This window comes from Furipterus horrens, unplaced genomic scaffold, assembly GCF_987537825.1.
Source record: "Furipterus horrens unplaced genomic scaffold, mFurHor1.1.pri manual_scaffold_10, whole genome shotgun sequence".
Lineage (NCBI taxonomy): Eukaryota > Metazoa > Chordata > Mammalia > Chiroptera > Furipteridae > Furipterus > Furipterus horrens.
In genome coordinates, this window is record NW_028327180.1 from 20,323,042 (window position 1) to 20,350,437 (window position 27,396).

The 27,396-nt window shown below is 39.1% G+C and overlaps 1 protein-coding gene and 1 pseudogene across 2 annotated transcripts in view; both read left to right on the forward strand.

The window, feature by feature from the left end:
• LOC149999331 (uncharacterized) overlaps positions 1-27,396 on the forward strand; it is a 72,430-nt gene that overhangs the window by 36,258 nt on the left and 8,776 nt on the right. The window contains exons 14-18 of one of the 2 annotated variants that reach the window (XM_090288976.1): positions 4,516-4,555; positions 9,683-9,734; positions 17,197-17,311; positions 17,865-17,948; positions 20,014-20,137. In XM_090288976.1, coding sequence (XP_090145102.1) covers positions 4,516-4,555; positions 9,683-9,734; positions 17,197-17,311; positions 17,865-17,948; positions 20,014-20,137 — 415 coding nt within the window. The remainder of the gene's footprint in view (positions 1-4,515; positions 4,556-9,682; positions 9,735-17,196; positions 17,312-17,864; positions 17,949-20,013; positions 20,138-27,396) is intronic. The other variant, XM_090288977.1, reaches the window with a different exon arrangement.
• LOC149999332 (cytochrome c oxidase subunit FA4 pseudogene) lies at positions 26,743-27,006 on the forward strand (annotated as a pseudogene).

A 27,396-nucleotide genomic window follows, 5' to 3' on the forward strand; every position in this document is an offset into this window, starting at 1 on the left:
TTTATTATCCTGGTGCAGATTAGTAAAATATTTTAAGGTGAGAGTCAAAATTCTTGAAAAAAAAGCAGAAATGGATGTTGACCAAAAATGAATGTATGACTTTGGGGTTAAAAAATGAACTGAGAGAAAAAGCTTTAGAAATAAATAACTATCTTTTTTTTAAAGGCCAACAATTTAGCAAATTTTGGAATGATCTTTACAGTGTCATTCCTAGAATACACAATGAAAAATGACTCTGCCGTCTTACTTTACATACAAACAAAGAATTGAGTTAACATTGTGTATGTACCGGTTATCAGTCTTAGATATAAATGTTTCTTAATAATCAAATTTGCAGAGACCATACTGGGTTCTGTATACTTGTGGTTGTTGATAATATTTTTACATTTTACTCTGCTTTAATTCTATATGTTTTATTCGTGAATAATTATAAAATCCCATGTGACCTAGATAGCAGGAATAGGCAACAGGGACTTACTGTTGGGAGTTTAAGCAGAGTTCAATAACTGTAAAGTATTTCTCTAATAGGAAAAGAATAATTTGACCTTTGTTTCCCATTAAAATGACCAGAGTTTGACATTGAAATGACAGCTGGTTAAAACAGCTTGAGATTTCAAAGTGCTTGAGTATATGTAAATATTATGACTGATCTCATAAGTGTGTTGGAAACACTTTAAGAAAGGTCCTTGGTTTAACAGTTTGCTACATTCTCCCCTTTTGGTTTTATCTTGTGAATGTAGAGGGAATAGAATAATTAAAAACATGTAGTTGAACTCAGCAGACCCAAGATTGGAGGTTAATACTGTGATGCATATTACTACTTGTGCACAAACCTGTAGTTTGATAACGTGAGAGATAACACTCCAAATTCACGTTATGTAGTGAGAGATCAGTAGTAATAGTATGCAGAAAATTCATCACTAAAATTTAGTTTTGCCACTTTTTTTTGTATAATAGAACATGTTACACTGGGAGAACCCTCAGGGATCATGGTAGGTCGTGAACAGGTCCTATCTATCCTCTGATCTCACAGTAATGTCTAAGGGGCTTATTTACACCTTAAATTCCCTTGCCTTGATTTTTAAAAAATCTCCTCTCTTTTCCTAAACATTATATAGTAGCTACTTGGAATCTTCTATTCAGTTGTCTGTGGGCAAGAGAAACTTGGGGTGACCGAGTGAGAAGAATAGGAAACAGGAGTGATAAACAAAAGTCACAATGATGTAGTTTGTTATTAGGCGGAAGAGATTAAGATTATCAGCCGTACAAAGTTCATGCAGAAGCTTTCCCATGAGGCTTGCAACATTTCTAAAAGGCATTAGCATCAATTAGTGGAGAATTAATTCAGAAAGAGGTTGACTGGGGCTGTTTCACCGGCGTGTGGGTGCAGATGGGAGGAGCAGAAAGGAGTGCCTATCTGCTGCCAGAGACGTGATTGCTGTAGATTGAGATGCATGATTTTATTTCTGTTTACTTTTTAATTTTTGAAAAGATAGTACATGCACACAGTAAAGAGTACAAACACTACAACAAAATCAAATCAAATTAAGTCAGCTTCTCACCCCAACTTGTAGTCCCCAATTTTCTCCAGAATGTCAACATTTTTTATACGTCCTTCCTATGCTCTGTGCATGGACAAGCACTCGTAAATACAACTCCTTGTTTTTCCCCCGGAACACAAACAGTAGTCTCCTTTATTTTATTTTATTTTTTGCACAGATAGTATACAAGTCATATTATTCTAAACCTTGCTTTCCTAACCTAACAGATTATACTTTCATTCCTCTTAATGTCCTCAATTCCGTTTAACAGCCATGTTGTATTCTGTCCTATGGATGTGACAGTCCCCTGTGATGGACAATTAAATTGTTTCGAGTTCTTTGCTCCTATAAACCATCATTCAGAAACCCAAGAATCACCGTTGACACTTTCTTCTCTCTCCTTCTCCACACCCAGTGTGTGGCCAAATTCTGTCAGTCCCCCCTGCACAGCATAGGTTGTGCGTCTGTCCCCTCTCCCACCCCCACTGCCACACCCCAGCCACTTCTGACATGGCTTACTGCAATAACTTCTCACTGGTCTCCCTGACTTCACTCTGGCCCTCTTCAAGGACTCGACATGCAATGAAAATGATCCGTTATCAGAGAAAGGCGGACTACAATGAAGTGCCATTTTCCACCTATTTGCTTGTCAAATTTCAAAACTTTTGATAATAAGGTGTGTTTGTAAGAGCTACAGGATAATAGGCACTCATACATGGCTGGTGGGAGTATAAATTAATTTACTCTGGGGAGCAATTTAGAAATCTCTAGCAAAATTAAAATTGTGTAGAGCCTTTATGACTTACCTGTTTATTTCTGGGAATTCATCCCTCAGAGGCCTTACAGGTATATCTTGGCAATGAATACTAAGTAGCTTTTGTGAGCTGATATAAAAAAAGCTCCAAGATAGTTAAGAGAATAAAGCAAAATGCAGAGCAATGTGTATACTACAATTTTTGTTAAGAAAGAAAGAAAAGATGAGTCTGTTTGGGCTGGAGCAGAAAGCTGGGTGGTGCAGGACAGGCGTGAGAGGGAGATGATTGTTAATATCCACACACTTTGGTTGAACTTAATACCGTATATAGTGTACACATTCAAGAGGCAAAAAACACCGTTTTTAAAGAGTGTTCTTTAAAAACTCAAAATATGGATGCATGCCTTCTCTGCTTAGCATCCTTCTATGATCCTTTGTGTTACAGAGAAACCCCAGTCCAGGCCTATATGCCCCCACTTGGGCCAGCTTCTGTCTCTCTCCCCAGAGAGCCTGTCAGGTCTTCCTCATTCCCCACACCCCAGCTCTGCTGTGAGTCCCCTCTAACACGCCATCTCCTTTTCACCTTGACAATGAAAAAGTATATGTGCCTTTTTCTTTTCCTGCTATCTGAAATGCTTATTCCTTTTCCTTACTCCTTTGATCAGTGACTTCCACTGAGAAAACGTTCCAATCTCAATTAGCTGCCCTTATTAGTCTCTCTCATAAAAGGATGCAATTACATATTTATTTGTATGGATTATACTTTGTGTCTGCTCTGAGTGTCACTTTTTACTTTATCAGGAGGGGTAGTGGAAACAGCATTCTGTAAAGATCCAAAGGATCTGAGTTCTGATCGCAAGACTGCGTAACTATGGCTTTCAGCACATCTCTTACCTTCTCTGGGCTTCATCAGCTCTCTCATCTGTAAAATCAGAAAGCTAGACTAATTGATTTCTAAGGCCCTATAATTTATAGTATTAGAATACTATGAGGAGATAGTCTAAAGCGAAATACACAAATATTCAGTGCTGGTTGTACCCGTAATATAATGTGAAATAGACCTACATATTGCATGACTGCATAAAAGAATTGTATACTATAAATCAAAGTTTAACTTCTTTCTTCAGAGTAACTTAACTTTATAATTATTTCCCACAGTAGAGTTTCTTGATTCCTTCCTTACCTTTTATGAAATGTGCCAACTGCCTAAATATCCAGATAATATTCAAAGATGTACTTAATGTACAGACAAGACACTCTTATATGCCAAACCTTATTGTTTTCTTATAATACTTTCCTTCCCATATTTTTATAAGGCATTATTTCTTAGCCAATGTCTATAATTTGAGTTATTACATTATCGAAGTCTTTTCTCATTCTTGTTTTTAATTAATCCACTAGGTGGTGTATATGGACAGAGAGAAAGGAAAGTTAGTTCCTTTTTTCTTCTCTATAGATCAACTTCAAAGATTTTGTTTGAAAAGGCTAAAATTTCCTGATTACATTTTGGTTTTTGGAGCAAGGAGAAGATGTCTTCATCAAAAAAAACACAACCAGCCCTGACCTGTGTGGCTCAGTTGGCTGGGCATCATCCCACAAAGCTAAAGGTTGCTGGTTAGATGCTGGGTCCGGGCACAGGCCTGGTTTGCGGGTTCAGTCCCCCGGTTTGGGTGCATACAAGAGGCAACCGATCGATGTTTCTCTTTTACATAGATATTTCCTTCTCTTTCTCCCTCCCTTCCCCTCTCTCTAAAAAATAAATAAATGTTTAAACACAGACACACACACACACACACACACCACAACCAAAAAGGATTTTCTGCTACAAAGTTTAAGGTTTCCGTTGGCTGTTAAAATAGTTAATTCTACAAATTGAATATTTAAAATAGAGGAATGTAGCAAATGAGTACAATGTAATTCAATTAATCTGATGAAAATTGTTTATCTCCTTATCTCTTTTAGCTTTCTCAGTTGTAGTAACTTAACTCTATTCTGTAAGAAAGTTTAATTGTCAAGTTATTTTGCCAATGTACTGAATTCTAATTATAAATTCTGGACATTGTTTTAACTTGCATTTTCTGAAGAACTTAATAGCATTTTGTGTTAGAAAATCAATCCTATGTTATAACGGACCCCACTGAGGTTAAATAATGTAGCAAACTTTATATTGTAAGAAGAGCATTGTTTTCATTTTTTTTTTTTTTTTCTTTTCCTCTGTAGCACCGGGTCTGATGGGAGTGGTTGGAGGTCGTCCAAAAGTGTAAGTTTACTGCCGCTATGCGAGAGTCAGTTTTTATATATTGCTCCTCTCCCATAGGTTCCTGGATAGGGGTGCGAGCCGGGTGGGTCTAGAGATCTGAGGCCTGTTGCCCTGGCACCTCTTGTTCATTAACTCTCTTGAGACTCACGGGAACCTATTGTGACTCTTGACCAGTCACCTGCGCTGATCCTATATGACTCAGAAAGGTGAATTGGTCCCTGGGGTTAAAGTTCTCATGAGATAAATGGCTTTTCTAGGGGATAGAATAAATAAGGCTGAGCTAATCTGTTTTTCCAACCACTGATTTACAGTGGGGGGAATTTGATTTATTGACAAATAAAGGAGACTTATTTAGCTTCACCTAACAAAATTAGAGGAAGGTGCCCCCCTCATTTAGGTTAGTCCTTCCATCAGACCCTGCAGTTGAATTTCTCTTGGTAGTTCAGTTTGTAGAAAAGGAAGTGAACACTTGGGTTTTGGAATTTCCTAGCTGCTTTGTGTTCTGGTCTTTGGAGATAAGATATGATGTGTTAAGATTACTGGATTCCAGTATGTATTTGTGTCAGTTTAATGAAGTCTGATAAGGCGGAAAGAGCTTCAGAAGAATTGTTTGTACTGTTTATTCTTTTCTCTCCATTGTCTCCTGAACTCTCTACAAGGAGGGTTTCGCCCCCAGCGGTCCTTCAGAACTGCCCTTGTCAAGGTCGCCCCTACGTCTGCTTTGTTTCATACAAAGGTCTGTTGTTGTCATCCACTTACTTGGCCCTGGAGCATAATGTGGCTCCACTGGCCATGATTCTCCTCCTTTAAGTACTTTCTTAACTTGCCTTCCCAGGCACTAGCTTTTGGTGGATGTCTCCTACCTCCTTGTCTGATACTGCTCCATCTCCTTTGCTGGATCTTCCTCCTCCTCTCTGACTTCTAAACATTGAAGCACCTCACGACATGGTTCTTGGACCTCTCTTCTTTTCGGGTTACACTTATACCCCGCTATGAGCTCCTTCTACCTTTACTGTAAATACCACCAACATGCCAGTCGCTGTCAAATTTATTTCTCTAGCTCCTCTGTCTTCCTTGGCCCTCAAGCTCACGTATACTGTCTGTCTCCTTAAAAACTCCCATTTGGATGCCTAGTAAACATCTCAAGCTTAGCATGTTCCAAACCCAGCCCAGTTCCCCCTCTTCTCAGTAAATGGTAACTTCAAGCCAAAAACCTTCATGTCAGCCCTGACTGCTGCCTTTTCTCATTCCTTAAGTACAGTCCATTGGCCAGAATTCTGTGTCTTCAAAGTATGTCACCCTCTCTGTTGTCACCCTGGTTCCAGCCACCATCACCTCAGGCCTGAATTATTGCAAAAATTTCCTAACTGATCTCCTTGGTTCCCACTATAATCTATTCTCAAAATAGAGTGGCCCTTTAAGCATGTTAACCAGATGACACCACTCCTTTGTTCCAAATCTGTAATCTCACCTGGAGTTGCTGTCCTGAAGATGGTGCAGCAGGCTCTTCCTAATCTCTGTTCTCCAGTCCGACCTTCTCCCAGGCGCTCAGTGTGTTTCAGCCACGCACTGACCTCCCTTCCAGGCTGCCTCAGGGACTTTGCACTTTCTCCTCATTCTGACTCAAATGCTCATGGCTTCCTCCCTCAGTTCAGGTCTCAGCCCAAAGTCCCTTTCTCAAAGAGAACAACCTCACACGTCGTTGTCGGCAGCCGTCCGTCTCGAGAGACGATGGTGTAGCTTCTTAAGAGTCTATCTGCACCGCCGAGAATGGCTGTGCAGTCCGACTCGGGAGTGACACGGTATCTGTCTCCTCCCGTGTTGAATCGACATCTTGCGATGACGCTGGAGTGTCCTCTCCAGTGAAGCTGAAGCTACAGAGCCTGGGCAGGGTGATATGGAGGGTCTGCTGTTGCCCATGCAGCAGACCCCCCCTCTCTTCGCAGCTGAAGGGTCCAAGGGAAAGACGGAGTCAATACAGCTTGGCTTCAGGTGCGCCGCAGGAGTTGCCGGTGTTGACTACAACGTCAAACCGCCTTAGGGACTCCGGCTCCGGATTTTCTGTCGGGGTTTACTCCCTTAGCCTTTCCCCTGAAGAGGTATGCCGCAATATAATATTGCCTAAGATCCTCTAACACTCCCTGGTCCCCTATTCAGCTTCATTTTTCTTGAGAGTACTTGTCACCATCTGACCTGTTTTACTAATTTATATTCTTTATTATTGATATTCTTCTCCCCCACCCCACGCACTCAAATATAAGCCTCTTGAGGGCAGGAAATTTTGTTTGTGGTCACTATTGTACCCTTAATACTGGAGGGGTGCCCACCACAGATATTAGATATCTAATATATAATTATATAGATATAATATTTATGTATTAATGTATACTTATAATATATCTAATTATATAAATATTGTATATCTAATATCTAATTATATCGATGTAATATATATGTGTAAAATGAACACATGATTAAAAAATTATTTGTGTGTGTTACTGGATACCCTGATATGGTAGGGCAGAAGCATCTGTTTCTGTCTAAGAGTCAACACTGTAATAACATACAAACTTTCATTTAGTATGCTTGGTTGACTATTCAACAAACATTGATTGCACACCTACAGTGTGCCTGGTACTGTGCTTGGCACTAAGCATAATGAGCAAAACACAGCCCCATGCGCTTAGAGGCTCATGAAACTCCCTCCATTTAAAATTTATTATGCAATATTTAATATATATAAATTAAAATAAGGTATATTATTTATATTAAAACACATAAAGAATAACAAATTCTTGTATGCCCACTTATATGTGAAGAAGTAAATAAAACAAGTCCTCTGGTTCAGTTGTCGGGTGTCATCTCATGAAGCAAGGGCCACGGGTTCAAGTCCCAATCAGGGCACATGCCCGTGTTGTGGGGCCATGTCCCCACCTGGGGGTGTGTGAGAGACACTCGATCTATTTCTCTCTCATGTATCAGTGTTTCTCTCCCTCTCCTCCTCCCTCCCCTTTCCTCTCTTTAAAAATAAATAAAATCTTTTTTACAAAAAGAACAGAAAGAAAGAGAACAAACCTGTGAAGTAGGCCATTTCACTCCTTTCCAACTGCATCTCCTCCATCAGTGCCAGAGGGGCTGTGCTGAATTTGTTGTTGATCATTCCCATGCATTTTTAAAATACTTTTGCTACATATGAATCCCTAAATCACATTAGTATTATTATGTTTAAATGGTGTCGAAATACAGATCTTTTGCCCCTCAATGTTATTATCTGTGAGATTTGTGTGTTGATACATGTAGCCATTCGTTTTCACTGCTGTATAGCATTCCATCTACGTATCTATTTTCCTGTTAATGACATTTAGGTTGTTTCCAGGTTTCTGATATTTAAAATATTGTTGCCTTAACTTTCTCTACTAATGCTGTCCAATAGAACTTTCTGCACTGTTGGAAATGATCACTGTACTCTACAATACTGAACCACTAGCCATATGGGCTACTAAGTACTTGGAATGTAGCCAGTGTGACTGAGGGACTTAACTTTTAGTTTTATTCCATTTTAATTACTGTAGTTAGTGACTTCTGTTTTTGAAAGCAAAATTTTATACTATGTTTCTTTGTTTCTTTGGGTGTCTATGAGAACTTACCCAGGGCAAAATTCTTAATGCTGTCAGACCCAAGGTACCCCTCTATAACAAATATAATTTGTATCACCCCTTTTACTATCTTAAAATGCAATCCATAAATAATTTAACTCATCTACACACATTTTAAAGATTCAGTTTTTACCTCACCTTCCCTCTCTGCCAGCCCAATCAGAACCAACCCTTTCCAGGTACTCCTTTTCTGAAGCACACTGAATTTAAGATACTTTTTTTGTTTCTCTCCCTTAAATAAAGCAATTTAATAAATTCAAAAGCTAGTCCATATCTTCACCGGAATGAGAGGCTACATAGTTAGAAAAAGAAATTAAAACTTCTTTGCCTTTTTAAAACATCTAAGAATAGAATGGATAAATAAGTTGTGGTATATTATTTCAATGGAATACTGTACAGTCATGAAATTTTACTGTATTTAGCTGAATGATTTATAGCTACATTCAACAACATGCATGAATCTCACACACATAACATTCAGTGAAGCCAGGAACCAAAGAGTATGTACTGTAATTCTGTTTATACAAAATCCAAAAAACAGGCAAAAATAAATTCATGTTTGGGGATGCATGCTTAGGTGGAAGAACTCTAAAGAAAAGCAAGGAAATGCTTTTCATCCAAGTCAGGAGAGTGACTACCTTTGATGGGTGTGGTAGTAACTGGGAGAGAGGCAGGAGGGAACCTTCTTTCCCAGCTGCAGGCAGTACTCTGTCTCTTGACATAGGTGGTGATTACATGTATGCTGGGCTGTAATGTGTTTGTTCCTTGACCTTTTCTAAGTATTATATTTCACTCTAAAAAGGTTTAAAAATGTTTAAGGATCCCAAGATATTTGATCCCATAAACTTAATCTTACACACCATGCAATTTAATAATAACATACTTTGTCTCTAGTTTCAACTCCTGGTCAATCTGGTCCACAAATACTCAATACGTTCTCTGTGTCTTTGTTCCTGTTTATAACTTTTGTGGGTTTTTGTTATACTTTGTTGTCTGTCCACATTAGATGAGTAGATTTCCTTCTGACTTTATATTTGTTATTTAGGTTAAACTTAAATATTAGATCTTACCAAAAGCCGTTTATCTCTGTCCATGTCTAGAAATTATGCCCTGGCTCTACCCAGACTTCTCTGGTATAGTTACTTGGTCTTACAGGAGACTGGATGAAGGGATGTATTGGTGAAAATCCAGAAGTTGCACTAGAAAAACAACTTTTTTATTCAGCTTCTAATGACCCATTAATGCTTGGTTTCTGTGTATATAAAGGCTTTTTCTGTGAAGAAATCTGAATGCTCTTCGGTAGGCTCAAAGGAAAATGCAAACAACAAATGGATTGGTCACTAAGAACACCAAGTAGTGGTGGGTCTGGCATGAGTAGTGAGCAGAGGTCTTGAAATCCCACCTCTTTTTTTCTGAACCCTCAGAGTTAGAACCTAATGTTTATTGTCCCTTCTTCTGTATAATATTCTAGATCTCCTGTGCTAAAACCATTTTTCTTCCTGTATCCCAAGAAAAAGGTTAAGGTAAGAGACTCCTTAATCTACTACAATATTTTCTTAATTATACTTTCAAGCATATGTGATATTGGTGTTTTTTGTAGAGATTGGTTTTGATGAGCCTGGTTAACTGTAGTGCTCATTTGATTGAAAGAGAAAAGCTGTTAACAGTCATGGTTGGGGAATGGGTCACCCTGATTACCTGATTATTTCTGTTATGTGAAAATTAATCCTCCCCATGAACTAGATCTGTCTTGACTTTAGACCAAGTATATTACTACTTGGGTAGATCACACATTATTGCATTTGGATTTTTTCTCAGGGTTATAAGATTGTATTGGATAGTGTCTCATTGTTCATTTTTAAAGATATTGCACTTGGCCAATTACCTTTGGTCTAGGAATTAAGATAACACTCACAGTGAAAATATACCCATAAAATATAAATGTCTCTGATCATTTAAATTAAACAGGAAAAAAATGAATGTTTCTAAACCTTCACATAGTAAACATAAAACTTCAGGAGCCATAAGCACTCCTGAAAACATTGAGTTTCTTTAAAATGTGATTGTGAAAGTAATCAAAGTGCTTCTGAATATTTTAGTCAGCAAAATTAGGAAGATTTTTAAAACTGACATTTAATGCTAGTAAATTATATGCAGGGAGGGACTATATCTATTTTATTACTGCTATATTCCCAGCACAATACCCGGCACATCCTAGGGGTCAAAATATATTTTTAAATGAATGAATGAAGTACACTGTGGTAGGCAACATTATGTATGTTATTTTACTCAAATCTTCCCAGTAATGCTGAAAGCTAGGTTTTGGTACCCCCGTTTTATAGATGAGAAAATTGATTCTCAGGGAGGAGAAGGGAGTTTCCCAAGATCACACGCACACCAACTAGGAAATGGCAGACGTGGGATCAAACTAGGTTGTGCCTGACTCCACATCTGACATGTATTCAACCATGGCACTCATTTTAGCCAAGACAGCCCGTTGCCTTTGCAACAGCCATTTCCCTCCTCATCCTAAGAGTGTAGTTTTGCTTTAGTGTCCTGTTCCCTCAGGCGACTCAGGTGAATCCTGATTGGTCTAAGCCAAACTAATGCCCCCCTTTCCCACGCCTGCATGGGACCAGTTTCGGGGATTGGAATATAGCCCAGCTTGGTCATTGAGATTGGAGGGAAATATTCTTATGGTGGCGGTAGGGTGAGGGTTCTGGGATAGGACTTTTTTTCCCTCTTTATCAAAGAAACGCAAGGGAGAAGCAGACCTTTCTGTGACTCCTAAGTGTTGATGTATGGGGATGTGATGCCTAGAGCTGCTGAAGTCTTTATGCTGTCAGGAGGGGAGCTAGAGGGCAATCTTGGGTGCCTAATATACTGCTGGGTCCCTGTTGCTCAATAAGTGATAACTGTCAATCACGTCCTTGCTTTTTACTCAGCCAGGTACTTGACGGCTTGAGCCACCAGCCAGCTAATAGGAGTGTCCAGTTACTCTGTCATGTTGACCTTGTCATGACTAATTCTGCCTCAATTTTAAACATCTCTATTCTAAATGGACATATAAAATGAAATGTTACTATAATTTTTATTATTTTACGGAAATGGGATGCCTTCATTTATTTATTAATTCAATAATCATTTACTGGTGCCAGTTACTGGGGAGCAGTGGTTAATACTTGAAAATCACAAAGAACGACAAAGAAAGACACTCAACCAGCCTGGTCGGAAGGGAAAAAGGCAGCATAGCTGATGCATGGTTCTAAGAAAATAAGGCACAGTCAAGGGAACCCAGGTAATCGAGGGCACAGAGTACGGGTCAGGCAAACCTAGATAAATATGCAGGGGTGAACAGAGGCCTGGTCGGAGAGGGCCTTGGGGCAAGCTGTGGTATGAGGCGTGTATCGGAAAGCAGTCGGGAGAAACCAATGGATGCTAAGGATGTACGGAACGTGGTGGTACTTAACTCCAGGTAGATCACTTTAGCAGCAGAGAGGAAAATTCTTTGGAGGAGAGAAAAGAGACATTTAGAGATGAAGAGAAGCAGAGAGAAAATGAAGAGGGTCTCCTAGATTCAAGGCCTATTTAGGAAGTGGTTTTGGTAAAACTTGGTGACTGGATATGAGAGATGAGAGAGTAGTGGGTAGGAAGTTTGCAAAGAAATGAGGAGCTGGCGAGGGGCCGTGGAGGAGGGCGCCAGACTGGGCTGAGGGCTCTGCTGAGGGCAGAGACCATGAGTTCATGGCTCCAGGGCATGCAGTTGAGTGATTTACTTAGTGCGATTTTAGGGGCAAAGAAAGCTGGATTGATCCACATTGGGGTAAGTATTGCAGAAGGAAAATGGAGCGAGAAGAGTGAGAAGTTGGAAGTGTTGTTTAAAAAGATAGGTTGAAGGACTAAACCAAAGCATAATGAAGAAGGAAGCAAAACCAGAAGAACTTCTCATACATGGAATGAAAGGATAGGACTTGCGTCCAGCGCTGGTGGATAAGCAGGTACAATTGGAAACAGGAGGCTAATAGGAACTCGGGATAAGAAAGATGAGCAATGTGGCTGTAGATGTTACAGGTGGAGGGTGTCCAGGTACTAACAAAGGAAAAAGGATGAGTTGTTGATATCTGTGTGGAGATGAAGGTCACTGGAGTTGGAGAAGCCAAGGTGTTGGATATTGGGAGAGTCACCCATGTGAACACTGATCTTCAATCACAAGCAGGATTTCAGCAGATTTGGGATGGAGGGGAAAGACTCATGAGGCATGTTCCAGAGTCTCTGGTACCTACCTGTCAGGGAGTGATAAGAACAACAGGAAGGGATGAACAAATAGTAAAATTGAGAGGTACCAGTTTCAAAGGAAGAAGGAGTTTTATAGGAAATTGGAGGAATGTTGAACGGGCAGATGCTAATAATTATTTAGCTCTTACTGTGTGCCAGCTTCTGTTCTAAGTGATTTGCATTTACTAAACTCATTTAATTCTCACCCCTGTGGTAAATACTTTCATTATCCCAATTTTCCACTGAGGCTCTGAAATGTTTAATAACGTGCTCAAGGTACTACACAGCCACTCTTCCAACCCAGGCAGTTAGGATACAAAGTTCACTCTCTTACCCTAGCCACTGACCTGCTGATTCTGTTGGACAAGCCCAGCTGTTTTGGTTAAGTGGTGAGTTCAAGAGCAAACAGCATGCACTGAAGAGCATAGGGAGGAGGTAATGTCTGTGCTGGGAAGCTATTCAAAAAGGCAGAACATGACTAGTCCTTGATGGCATCCACTTCTTTATGTTTTATAGAGTATTTTATTTAGTACTTAAACGTGATAGTGTGCCTTTGAACTACATAAATTGCCTCATGACTTTTCATAAGTGGGTGTGGTATACTTCTAAAATAAATGGTTAAATTAATTATTAACTATAAGTACTCAATTACATAAGAGAATAAATTTGAATCTCTCAGAGAACTTACACACATTCTGACTAAGAATGACCAGAAAGAAACTATAATATGCAAGCTTGAAAATTACATGGCTCTGTTTTTCTCTCTGGCATTCCTAAGCTTTATGGCAAACTAGTTTATTTGGGGTTCATGACTACCTGTTTGAAAAAATTTCTCCTTATTTTTTAAAATTTTTGTTACCTGTTACACACTATCCTAAAAACGAAGAGCCCAAGAATGTTAAAAGACATTATAATCCAAAGAAGCCTGTTTTTCTTGATTCAAATTAAGTTCTTTTTTTAAAAATTGATTTGAGAGAGAGAGAGGAAAGGGGAGACAGAGAAACATCGATTTGTTGTTCCACTTATTTATGCATTCGTTGGTTGCTTCTTGTATGTGCCCTGACTGGGACTGAACCCGCAACCTTGGCATATTCAGGACAACTTTTTAGATACAGCATCAAAGGCACAACCAATGAATGGAATAATTGATAAGCTGTATTTCATTAAAATTAAAAGTGTTTGCTCTGTGAAAGACACTGTCAAGAGAATGAGAAGACAAGCCACTTTCAGAGAGAAAATACTTGCAGAAGACATATCTGATAAAGGACTAGTATTTAAAACATACAGAGAACTATTAAAACTCAACAACCTGATTAAAATATGAGCAAATAACCTTAACAGACACCTCACTGAAGAACATATACAGATGGCAAAGAAGCATATGAAAAGTTTGCCGCACCAAGTGCTGACCACACCGGTTAAGACAACACCAAATGCTAGTGAGGCTGTGGAGCAGCAGCAACTTTGATTCACTGCTGGTGAGAGTGCTGATTAATACAGCTTCTTTGGAAGAAAGTGCGGCAGTTTCTTACGAAACTAAATATACTTTTACCATGTGATCCAGGAATCATGTTCCCTGTGTATTAACTCAGATGAACTGAAAACATGTCTACACCAAATCTTGCACACAGATTTTTTTCTGCAGCCCTGTTCATAATTGTCATAACTTGGAAGCACCCAAGGTTTCCTTCATTGGGTGAGTGAATAAACTGTGGTGCAGCTGGACAATGGGATATTATTCATTGCTAAAAAGAAATGAGCTATCAAGCTATGAAAAGACATGCAGGCAACTTAAATGAATATTACTAGATGAAAGGAGACAATCCGAAAAGGTTACATATTGTGAAATTCCAACTACATAATGTTCTAGAAAAGGCAAAATTATGGGAACAGTAAAAAAGAAACAAGACAAAACAAAAAAACAGTGGTTGCCATGAGTCAGGGAGAGGAAGGGATGAATAGGGCAGTGAAATTATTGTGTATAGTGGCTGATTAATGTCATTATACATTTGTCAAAACCCATAGAATATACAACAAGAGTGAATCCTAACTTAAACTATGGACTTTGGTGATAATGATGTGTCATTGCAGGTTCATTGATCATAACAAACATGTCTTTTTGGTGCAGGGTGTTGATAGGGGAAAGGTATGCATGTAGGAGGACAAAGGGTATATGGAAACTCTCTGTACCATTTGCTCAGTTTTACTGTGAAAATAAAGTTGCCCCCCCCCCCCAAATAAAGTCTTAAAAATGAGTTTATTTCTCCCCAAGTTTGGAAGAAAATTTTACTAGGAATATCTGTAGGCTGAAAGTTATAAACACTTTGATTATCCCTACTATTGCTGCTGAAAAATCAGCTGTCAGTTTGGCAGCCCCTCAGTGGTTAATGTCCTTTCTTACCTGGCTTCTTTTTTTCTTTGGCATTTTACCATTTCTACATGTTGTGTCTAGATGTCCATTTCTGCTTACCTGGTTTGGAATGCATAGGTTTAAATGTATCAAATAATCTGTTCTTTCATTCATTTTGGAAATTTGTCAGCCACTGTCTCTCTGAATAATTCCTTTTTCCTTTCTGTTTTTTCCCTTAACTCCAAATGGAAGTATGTGAGACTCTTACTCTTCCCAAAATTAAGCTTCTTAGAGTTACTTCATCTTTGTCAAAAGCCATAGAAAATATGTCCTGTGTAGAAGTTTCTGGACTTGCCCTTATAATCCACCTGAACCATGACTTTCCTGAATTGTCCTCTGTTGTGAAAAGCCATTTGCTTAGAGTTGAAGAAAATACAGTAACACAAAATGTGTTTTCCATTGGCTGGATTTATGATGATCTGAGTTTTGGCAATATGGCTGCCGAGTGTTTGATTAACTATAATATTATTGAAACCTCAGGTTATCCAGTCTTATTGGTTATGGAAAATGATAGAAATGTTCCATGATGGAAAAGGAGTGGGTTGTATCAGCAATCAATGCCATCTTCAGATTTTAATATAGTTACTGGAAATTTGGGCCATAACAAATTGAAAAGGAGTTCCTAGGGCAGCCAATGTACGGCATAAGTTTAAAGTTAATTTTTAAAAGGGACGTACCAGTCGCTTTGATCAATTGGTTTCAAAAAGCCTTTTCTTAACCCATTAATAAAAAGACAAGATCCCTAATCGGCTCCTCATAGGCTACCATGAAGTCATAAACAACAGGGAAGTGGATGATAATCCAGTTAACAGCTAATGAAAGTCTCCACCTGGAAATATTTGAAAGGTAGCTTGCCAGACCAAATACTCAAATGCCCAGGCTTCAGCGTATTTCTCAACATCTGGAAGGAACGTATCCTGAGCGAGAACCTGTAGCTGAGCACCTGGTAATAGCATTCAGTGTGGCCACAAACGCTTTTACCAGATCACCGCCACAAATTATTGCAACCTGTTATTTCTGGGCATCTCGGTTTTGCCCAGAACTTGCAGTGGCAAGAATCATGAACAACCCATGAACCCTCAGTTTGCTCAGTTGCTTTTGCTTTAGTAACCTTAAGCAAGAAAAACCAAGCAGCGGTTTTAAGCGGGCTGAAGAGGATGGGGTGGGGTAGAATGAGGTTGCCCTGTTTAGATGGAGCAGCCTAAGGATAAAAACTAATAATAATCTAGGAGCAAACACAGAATACCATTCCAGGTGATACTGCCTTTATACAGCATGGTTCCAGTTCTCACAGCACCTGTACTGGTCATGAAGAAGATTAAAAATAATGGCAAGGGCCACCTTGGAAAACAACACAAAACTGAAACTCGTACAGTTTAGTACGACACTTACGGAGAGCCCGTATGTTGCAGGCACTGACTACACTAGATATTAGGATGCAGAGAAGAGAAAGACATGGCTCCACCCTTACGTACATAAACGAATGCGATCAGAAGCCTAAATTTAAGACATGCTACTCTAGGTTAGATGCTGCAGTGTGACTTGCCTGCACATTGGTATGCGTGCAAGCCAGGGTCACCACACCCTGATAAAATGATGAGGATGACACCCTGCTTATGGCACAGAAAGCTCCATTGTGAGGCTCTGGCATTTGAGAGGTGTGTGTCTGTGACCTGATTAAATTCTCAGAGGACTGGGTGAGGAAGCTGGAAATGCTTTTCAGGGAAACTGTACTGATGAGGCAGCCATCAGTCATTGATGTACAAGAAACAAAGAGGCTTTGATTCCAGCATCAGCCTCGGGGCCATACTGGTTAGTGCTTCTTCAACCGAGTTTGCCCCAGGCTGTCGGGTAACATTCAGCGCTCTCATCCCCAGCAGAGGCAGAACTTTGGAGGGAAGACTTGCCCAGAAGTAGATGGGAATCTGTATATTTTCTTTTTCTTTCTCTCTCTCTATTCCTTTTTCTTTCTTTCTTTCTTCCTTTCTTCCTTCCTTCCTTCCTTCCTTCCTTCCTTCCTTCCTTCCTTCCTTCCTTCCTTCCTTCCTTTCTTTCTTTCTTTCTTTCTTTTTCTTTCTTTCTTTCTTTTTCTTTCTTTCTTTCCTCTGAGAGAAATGACAAAGCAGTATGTAGTTCCATAAAAGCAGCACGTTTTCAAAAATGAGCATTAGTTTCAAAAACAGACCGCCTAAGGTGGGAGTAAAGAACTAACTGATTGCATTCCAATTAAAATAAGTTATAAGTATCTTCCTCTTCATAAAATCTTTCTTTCTCATTTGTTCTTAATATTTTTTTTTCAGGTTGATATCCACCTGATTAATGGAGGACACATTGAAACCTTCCATGAAGATCTCACCTTCACACTGGACACACTGGCTTCACCAGATTTACCCAAGATAGACGATGACCTAAATGGTATGTTCATACACCCTACCTGGTATGTCCTGCCACAGCATTTAAATGCTGTTCAATCTATAAAGTTTTGGTCTCCCATAAAGATAAGATATGGCTTTAGAGTGTAAAAAAAAAAAAAAAAAGTTATTATTCCCACAAAATCATTGTAAAGAGAAAAAAATCTTAATTGTTCTGCTTCCTATTTATTAAATAACATTATAGATCTTTAACGTTCTAGAAATTATGCAGTTACACCCAGTTAGAGGGATACGAATATCTCAACATCATCACTTACTCTCATTTTCCTGCTGGCTTTCCATAAAAGTTGTAATTTTTAAGCAGAACTATATTTATGCCTCAAAAATGTTTAATGTCCTTAGAAATCTAAAGAAACATATATCCAACCGAGAGTGCTAAGCCTTCCAAAAAGGGGTGGTGATAAGGGGTGATCTAATTGTACCAATTAGATTAGTCACACCAATTGCTTGGTGTGACTTCCCAGTTAGAACAACCACATCCCATAGGACTCTCTTTTAACTTTTTGTATATCCCTTCAACTTCTTTCCATGGGTAGACCTACCAAGTGGCTCACTGACATACCGCTTAGAAGATCTGGCCTATACAAGAAGCGGGGACAAAGGCAACTCTGCAAATATAGGTATGTTTTTGTTTATAAAAACCACTTTTCACATCCCTAGAATTGGTTTCAGTCATTTAATAAGCGTTCGTTCGGCTTCAAACAATGAAAGTTTTTGTTTACTGTGATGGGTAAGGTGTATTAAGTTGTCCAATGCGATCTAGCTGTTTGCTTACTGACATAACAAACAAAAATGTGTGCTTCAAATAAACTGTGCCTTTCAATAATACATTTTCACAAAAAGATAAATAAGTTAAACATACTTGGGGTCAGAAAACCCACTGTTATCTCTTAGTATTATATTGCACTTATATGAATCGGCCTTTTGCCAAGCGTTCCCTTTTTATCTTATCCTTATTGTTCACTAAATAGTACAATACTTTCTTAAAACCATATTTCTATTTTTCCTAATTCATATATATTTCCTTTATTTACATATTTTTAAAGAATATCTCCTCACCTCTTTTTTTAAAAAAAGCCATTTTATTTACTTATTTTTAGAGCCACACCAAACAGAGCTCTCCTCACCTCTTAAAACTGGTTTCTCCTTTTCCTCTCCAGAAATTGCCAGATCCTTCCTTTTCTCCTTGGAATAATTTCCCTGGTTCTTTGTCCTTTTCAGCCTCACAGAATGTCATTCACTCATCTCTTAACTGAAATTCCAGGAATAACCAGGCTATTGTTTAATAAATGCCTTTAAGTGGACTGTAAATGCCTTTGTCCTTTTGTAAAAATAACATATAAAAACCAGAAGGACCTAAATCTCCATTGTCTAGTGAGTTTGTAAACTGAGTACAGACATGCAAATACCTATCACAGGTGCCTGTTTCTGAAATCTGTTAAACAATGGCTCCATTGACACTTGGTCTACTCCTGGAAAGTTATCTGGATTATGGCCACAGACAGTATGTGAACTTCAGTTTCACCATTACCTGCTGCATTTATTTGAGCAGTTTGGGCTGAGATGACTAAAGAAATGGATTAGCCAGCCTTTTATTTCTGAACATTTCCTAGAACAGTGGTTTTCAACCTTTTTCATCTCACGGCACTCATAAACTACTAAAATTCTTTGACACACCAGAAAAATATTTTTTGCCACTCTGAAAAAATATAAGTATAATTTTGATTGATTTACTACTGCTACTACTACTACTAATAATAATAATAGTAATTACCTACCCTTTTTGCTCCAGAGTGACTTTTTGAAAAAGTCAGGTGCCTATACTTGTATATAAGGATTTCTGGTACCAAGAATTAACCAATCAGACGCATCCTTATTAGCTACCTAGAGGTTGCAATTCTGTTATATGACCTATGCATTTATGGTTCAGGGCAGGGCATTCACACTGGAGGGCTATTGTTGTGTTGGCTGTTGTTATTTTTTAATTTGGCAATCTAATGGAAAAGAGGCCAGTGCTCCTAACTAAATATAATAGGTATTGCATTTTTAAAAATTCTTGCAGCACACTGGTTGAAAATCACTGCTCTAGAATGTGAGCTGTAGGCAGAATAGAGCAGTGAGCATGATTGTCAAGGTCCTTAACCTCTGAAACTTAGCTTTGTGAGTTAATATTCTCATATTTTTCATTTCATTTTGCATCAATCTTCCATCCTCTTTTCTCAAGTTGCAACTATATGGCACATGCTTAGTCTCAAAAGTTGAAGGAATAAAAATAAATTTTCTTAAACTTTCATAATACTCTTTGAAATAAAGTTGCCAGACAAAATAAAGAATGCCTTGTTAAATTTGAATTTCAGATAAATAATGAGTAATCTGTAGCTAGCGTGTGTCCCATGCAGTGTTTAAGCATGTCCTAAATTAGACATACCTAAATCTGGCAACCCTAAATTAGAGGAACTCTGTGCATTGCCAAAGCAGGGAGAATGGCATTCACCACTAACAGATTCACTTTTGATGGCTACAGTTTGTCCACTGCATCCTTTCAAGTCTCCCCCTTCCCCTCCTCCACCCCTACCCAATACACAATGTCCTCACAGAATCAGATTAAGATACGTCAAATCAGTGAGTCATTTTGATTGATCTTCAGCATATGTGCTTAGTAATGTGGTGTTTTGTATACAATAGGCATCATAGCACGGCACCATCTCTACTACCCCTACTTAAAAAAATGTCTAACTGCTCAAGCCATAGAAGATTACTTCCAACATATTCTGCATAAAGAGCAACCTGAAGGGAATTCAGTGATAAGGTATGGTTCAACGTACGTGACTCAATTACCACATTTATATTTAGGGCTTATAATAATTGAGCATGTTGATTTTAAATTAGGATATCAATAGCTTTTATTATGATTCTAGGACTTCCATTCGTATCTTTTTGCCCATGTTATGAGAAATACAAAAAAGTAAAAGACATGATTGCTGTCCTTCCAAGTGAACTGGTAGTCTTGCTAAATTGACACTCTTGGAACACTAAAGTGACAAAATTTGGAGCATCGAGAAGTCAGTTGGAGACCTTTTACTATAAGCTAAATTGGATGCTACAAACACCAAACCTAGGGGATGGGAGAGAACTGTGTAACCGGAGTAGAAATGGTATATCATCCCTTTTGGTATCGCCTCAGTATCAAATTTTGATATGATTGGTCATATGCCAAGGAAAATTTATTAATAAAATTTGAAGCTCTTTTGGTTGCTTTCTCTAAGTGAAGTGCAAATAGTTTCATTTTCTTAAAGAGTTTTTAAAGAGTATATGAAATATATTCAAAATATGGAATAATATGTACATTTTTAAACTAATATTGTTTGATATGATTATGTTATATATTTTTAAAGATGATTCTTTTCAGTGAAAAATAAATTAGACAATTTTTCTTTTAATCAAATTACCATTTCATTATTTTTAACTTCTATTTATTGTGTGATAGACAACTTTTAGAAATTCATATGTCTTAACAGTTTCATCTAATACCAGAGGACTGAAATAATCAGATGAATGTATTTACCATCCAAAATTACCAATCAGAACCTTCAAAGCTAAAGGTGGTATAATAGATGCTAGTACTTTTATATAAATTGTCTTTTCTGTAGCCTTTGATTTTAGAATATCGTCTTAAGGACCTGCTTTAAAAAAGTTAAAAAAAAATATGTTTGCACTTGGTTCAAAGGGGTATATTATGAATGTGGCACAGTAAATAAAAAACTTGTGTACAAAATATTTTTTAAAAGAAGGTGCTTAAAACACATTGCATATTTCCTCTTTTATAGTTCATTAGTATTTTATGCCTGACTGAAAGTAACATTGAGGTTCTACATTGGTTTTGGCACTCCTTCACCCCAAAGGTCTTAGACACTTTTCACACTGTAGGTGCACTTTTTGAAATGCCTTCACCTATTTTAGATGTTTGGAAATGTCAAGTCAATAGCTATAGGAGTGGAAAGTGCTATGACACTTTGATAGAGGAGACTAGAAGGCAGGGCATTGCAGTTAGAAGGCTTCTGCAAGAGTCTGGGGAAGACCGGCAGGGACAGTACCAAGTAGATCACTCTCAGTGTTTCTAGTGAGGAGAGCAAGTTTGAAATAGGCTGGGGTTGCAACTGAAGACTCACTGGGGCAAAGCTTAATTGAGAGCTATGACCCAGTAGACTTGGATCAAAATAGAGTGAAGCTATTGACAGGTTCCCTTAGCCATACAGGACAGGCTTAGGGAAAATTACGGTCATGATCAGATGAGTTAGCAAAGGATATTGGGAATTTTTTAAGGAACACGAAACAGCCAGATAAGCAGAAGCTGAGGTCTGGCTCTGAGATAGTACTAAATACCAGTTCCTGTAAGTTTATTTCAAGTAGAGGCTATATTTAACTGAGACCTTTTCTCTGTCCAGGCAGATACACAAGTCTTCCATAGACAGCTCTGCCACTATGTCAGTATTTCTGATTTATTGGGGGTAAATCATCAGCTGTATTTTCAAACTACCAAAACCATGTTTGTGTGGGATAGCAGTGCTCTGCCTGGAGTCCTCAGCAGGGGCTCCCTTTGAGACCAAGTCCTCTGATTTACTTTAGCCTCCTTCTACAGCTTTAACTCTGGGCCCTCTCACCCCCACATCTTGGGAAAAGGGCCAGGCTTATAAAACCATGCTGTGGATCAGGGTTTAGACATCCATAGCCTATAAAAATGTCTGATTTGGCAATAATTAATCTCCTGTGCAACTATATTTGTATTTAGCAATTGCTCTTACTGGAAACAGATCTCTTGAGGCAGGTTGGGGATGATATAAATATTCTCAGTTGATGGTGGGTGAAATCTAGGAACACTTCTTTTACTGTCTCCTTATTAAATCTTTTAAAACTACTGAATTCTGATCTTAGGTTCCTAAATGTTACTGGGGAAGGCCATCTATTATGAGTGTGATTTGACTCTGCTGTAATGTTAACCCACCTAATGTCAGCTAAGTGATTCTCAACCCCGGACACTTGGAAATTAGTGGGGGTGTTTTCTGGTTATAACATAGATGGATAGCAGTATGGGCACTGCGTGGACAGGAGCCAGTGATGCTAAATTTCCTACAATGCACAGGATAGTCCTGCAAAACCAAGAATTACCCTGCACAAAATGCCCATACTCCCATGATTGGCAATACTTGAAGTCATCTTTAGTTGACTCCCAGTTGCATTCCCACTGGTAACTGTCCCAACACTCTTCCTACTCTTCTCAACACTGCTGAGTTCCTGCCACAATTTTATATTCTTGTTTTCTCAGACTCTTCATATCATTCAGGAAAAACTTACTCAAATTTGCTCCCTCTTCCCCGTACAGTTCTGTATCTGTACCCACCCTATTCTCCTTCCCTCTCAGAGAAAGACATCTTTCATCTCCTTTCCAGGGATAACAACAATACACTGAGGTTTTGGTCCCATCCTACCCCATCCCATCCCATCCTGTCCCATCCCATCCCCAGCTGTGCCTCTTACATCTTTAAAGTTTTGCCAGTCTCTTCTTCCTCATACGAAAGCACTTGAGTTTTTCTATCCCTGAATATCAAATAAAAACAAAAACTCTTAAACCTACTATTTAGTTCCTCAAATTAACATTTTGTTTCATGTCTTGAGTGTTGGGCCCAGTGTCTATAAACCATTTAATGCATTCATTGCCTCTACTTCTTTACCATCTACTGGCTCCAAAAATTTCATAAACCGTCCCCTTTAGTGACCAGCTGCCAGCCTACTCACTCTTCACATTCCTTGCATTTCTCTGCAAAATTGGATCCTTGATAAACCCCTTATTAAAGATCATTCCTGCCCTGGCTGGAGTGGCTCAGTGGATTGAGTACTGGCCTGTGAACCAAAGGGTTGCCGGTTTAATTCCCAGTCAGGGCACATGCCTGGGTTGCGGGCACATAAGAGGCAATCACAGAGTGATGTTTCTCTCCCTCTTTCTCTGCTTTCCCCTCTCTTCAAAAAATAAAATCTTAAAAACAAAAACAAAGAAAAAACACAGTATTCCTCCTCCTTTTGCTTCAGTTAGCCTCTTGATATTCCCAAGAAGATTAGGGCCAGTCACACCATATGAACTTCTTCCTTTCCCTGCATTTTGTTTTAGTATTTCCCTATCTGCATATGTCCAGGCTGTTCCATTTGGGGGCTCCTTTTCCTCATCCTCTTTCCATCTCATGGATTCAAGTGTTGCCGTCCTCCACTCAGAGTCCTTAGCTGTCTTCTCAGCTCAGTGAATGCTCTTCAAGTCTGTAAACATAGCTAACCATAACCCATCTCTTGAACTCCAGGCCAGACTGCCAGCTGCCTGGTAGATCATTCCACCTCGATGCTCCACTGCCACCCCCTAATTTTAACAAAATAAAATTCAAAACATTTTGGTGTGTTTCTTTTAAGCATGTTGAGTTTGGTGATCATTTTTACACTGGCCTGAGAATTCCTTCAAGACAGGGTGGATCCTTATTTCATTTTTGCCCTAGTATCTAGTGCCTTAAAAATGTTAATTAGATAATAAAGAAATTGATGACTTGAAACTTTTTAGAAATAGAGCGTCTTTCTTTCTTTTTTTTTTTTAAATGATTTTATTTATTTATTTTTAGACAGAGGGGAGAGGAAGGAGAAAGAGAGGGAAAGAAATATTAATGTGCGGTTGCATCTCACACACCCCCAACTGGGGACCTGGACTGCAGCCCAGGCACGTGCCCTGACAGGGAATCAAACCAGTGACACTTTGGTTCACAGACTGGTGCTCAATCCACTGAGCCACTCCAGCCAGGGCGAAAATAGAGATTCTTTCATATCCGTGGCCCAGTGCCTAACACAGTGCTTGATACTAAGCAGATATTTTTTTAGTACATTTGTCTTCTTCCCAAACCAGCACTTTCTATATTCTTCCCTCTTAATGTCCATGACTACCATTTTCCTGCTTATCAAGTTGCAAACCTCAATCTTCTTGGATCCTTCTGTGGTCACTAAATCGAATGAGTCACCAATCTGGTAAGTGTCCTGCAAAGATTTTAAATATTTCTTTTTATTTTACTTCCACTGTCACCATGGTACTAAATGCTGTCACTTAGACAAGTATCTCTCAGTCTGCTCTCAAGCAGTCTCCTAGACGTTCATAGAGGGTACGCTAAACAAACAAATAAATAGCTCTTCAGGTGCAAATGAGTTTTGGTGATAGATACTAGATCAGATGAAATTAAGAATCTACTTTTACTTAGTGCCCTCTCCAAACCTTTTATTGGCTTAACTATATTGCAGACATCTTTTTAAAAAGCCAATATATATTATATGGAGTTTTCCAGATTTATTTTACTATGGAAGCATTTTTCTGGTGCTATATCAACTTACATGTCCTTAATGAGAGGTCCACAGAGCATAAATTTGGGAAATACAGACACAGCCTAATATAATAACATCATAATTGCTTTTCCTGACTGCAGCTCATCTTTTTTGCCAAATCTGTCATTAAAAAGAATGCTCAGACTAGTTTACCTGAAACCTAGCTCTGATAGAATAAATTCTTAATGCTTCCCAATGACTTACAGAATAAACTTTTTAGACGTTATGCATTAATAAACAATTTACAAATCTCAGTGGATTAAAATAAGTGTTTATTTCTTGCTCATGTCATGTGTCCATCACATGGGAGCAAGGAGACTGCTCATATTGAGTGGCTCGGGGACTCAAGCTGACAGAAGAGAGAGCTCTGGAGTGACTTGCACTGACAATTCAATACTTTGACCAGGAAATGAAATGTATCACTTCTGCTTAAAACATAGTGGCTTGATATAGTCATTTGACCTCATCCCATCGTAAGAAGTGCAATCGTATCATGCCCAGAAGGGAATAGAACTAGAAATATTTCACCAACAGCAGTAAAGACTGCTACACAGGGCATTTGTGCCATTTATGATCTTATCTTTCTTGGTTTATTTCTTTTATCACACACCCCACACTTAAGTCAAGCTAGGTCATTTCTGCCATTCAGTCAACTACCAGCAAATATTTATTGTGTATGTACTGTATTTCAGGGGCTATGATAAAACTGGGAAAACAACAGTGAACAAGCCCCAGGGAGGGAGAGAGAAAATGAACAGTCAATTCCATTACTGAGTGATGAGGGCCACCTGGTCCTAGGGGAGCACAGAGGGTAAGCCCCAAACCCCAGCCTCTTGTGCATGGGGCAGGGGGCGGGAGCAGCTGGAAGCAGAAGTGGGGGAGACTGCAGTTGAGTCATGAAGAACCAATCGGTGTCAATTTGCTGAGATGGAGGTGGAGAGGTGGTTCAGCGGGGAGAAGGGAATGAGAGAAAGGGAATTCCAAGCTCAAGGAACAGAGGGAATTTTCAAGTGGGAAATAGGGAAGTAGTGAGGATGGGGGCCTTGGTCAGAACATGGACAGCCTCTTTGCCACACTGAAGAGCTTGGACTTGCCCAGCCCCAGGATACAGCATGTGCTTTCCCAACAGCATGCCTCAAATTGCACTCTTTGAAACAATCTGCCTTTCTTCCCATCTGTCTTTTCACAACCAAATACTCATTTCTGTCCTAACAAATCCTGGCTCAAATGATCCTTCTCCTGTGAACCATCCTTTATCCGCCTAGGCAGAAACGATCTCTACCTTTTACTCTTAATTGCCTTCTTTGCTCTGGCGTGTATTTGTCTCTATCTTGTATTAAAGTTGTATGGACTTCCTGGCACTATCATCTCCTTGAAAGACAGGGAGTATGTTTTGTTCTTCCTCAATTCCATCCTTACATTCTTTCCTTCCTGACACTAAGCACTGAAGGTAAGCCATAGTAGATGCTCAATAAATATTTGTGACCCTTGGATCACTTTTTCATAGATTTTTGTATCAATTTATAAGCTAGTTATCAGTAATGAAAATCCTTTTCAATAAAGATATCTTTAGTGAAGGAAATTATTAAATGTAACTAGTTTTTTTTAGAGATTCTGGGGAGAGGTGTTTAAAATACTTTGAATTATTAAATTGTGTTATTTGGGCTCCATTTTCTTTGCTTAGTATTAGAATGACTTTTTGAGAATGGAAGGTAAAGCTTTTGGAGGAGAGATTAGAAAATTTTATTTAAGTGTGAGAATTATCAGGATTATGTTAAGATGTCTTAGTTCCTAAAGTTTTACTTTTTAAGTTATATTTTTATGTGGGTGGATTCATCCAACTAATTTTTCACATATGTTGTGAATGTCATTTGTGAAGTTATGTAATTAAATAAAGATACTTTAGGAAAGGATGATTTTGGATGTTTGCTCATCTTTGGTGCCCCAAGCACCTCCCTGCTCCTGGGTGGGGCGGTTTTATTTTTCTCTGTTTCCGGGGCCTCTGCAGCAACCATGCTCCGCCAGATCCTCGGGAGTCAGGCCAAGAAGCATCCAAGCTTGGTCCCCCTCGCTGTGTCTATGGGAACCGGAGGGACTGCAGCAGCGCTGTATGTCTTGCGCCCAGCACTGTTCAATCCAGATGTCTGCTGAGACCAAAAGAATAACCCAGAACCCCAGAACCAGCTGGGTTCTGATGATCCATGCAAGTTCTACTCAGTGAATGTAGATTCCAGAAAACTGCAGGAAGAAAGTCCAGACTTGTAAATGAAATGTTTTACTGCGGAGAAGGAGAAGCAGATGACTGTGGACTGGGGCACCCGACACACTCCATGTCAGCACGCCACTTAGTAAATGCTTGTGGCGGTGATGGCGAATTGGCACCCAGCATCTGTTCTGTTCCTAGTTTGTCTTCTGATGCCGGAGACATTGGAAAGCTAAAAATAAACTCTTAGGCTTTCCTGCAGCTAGGTTTCTGGACATGAATTGGATTCTGTCATTCAGATGCTTCTATGTGGTCAAGTCTGCATGACAGTTGAGACAATGGAGTTCTGGGGTGTGTGTTTTATCAGTAGCAGAAGAGAGCTCAACATTCAGCAGCTCTGTAGGTGCTGAGAAGCAAGGCACAGGACATCTGCTTTTCCTTTACAGATGGAGTAGGTGCGTTGG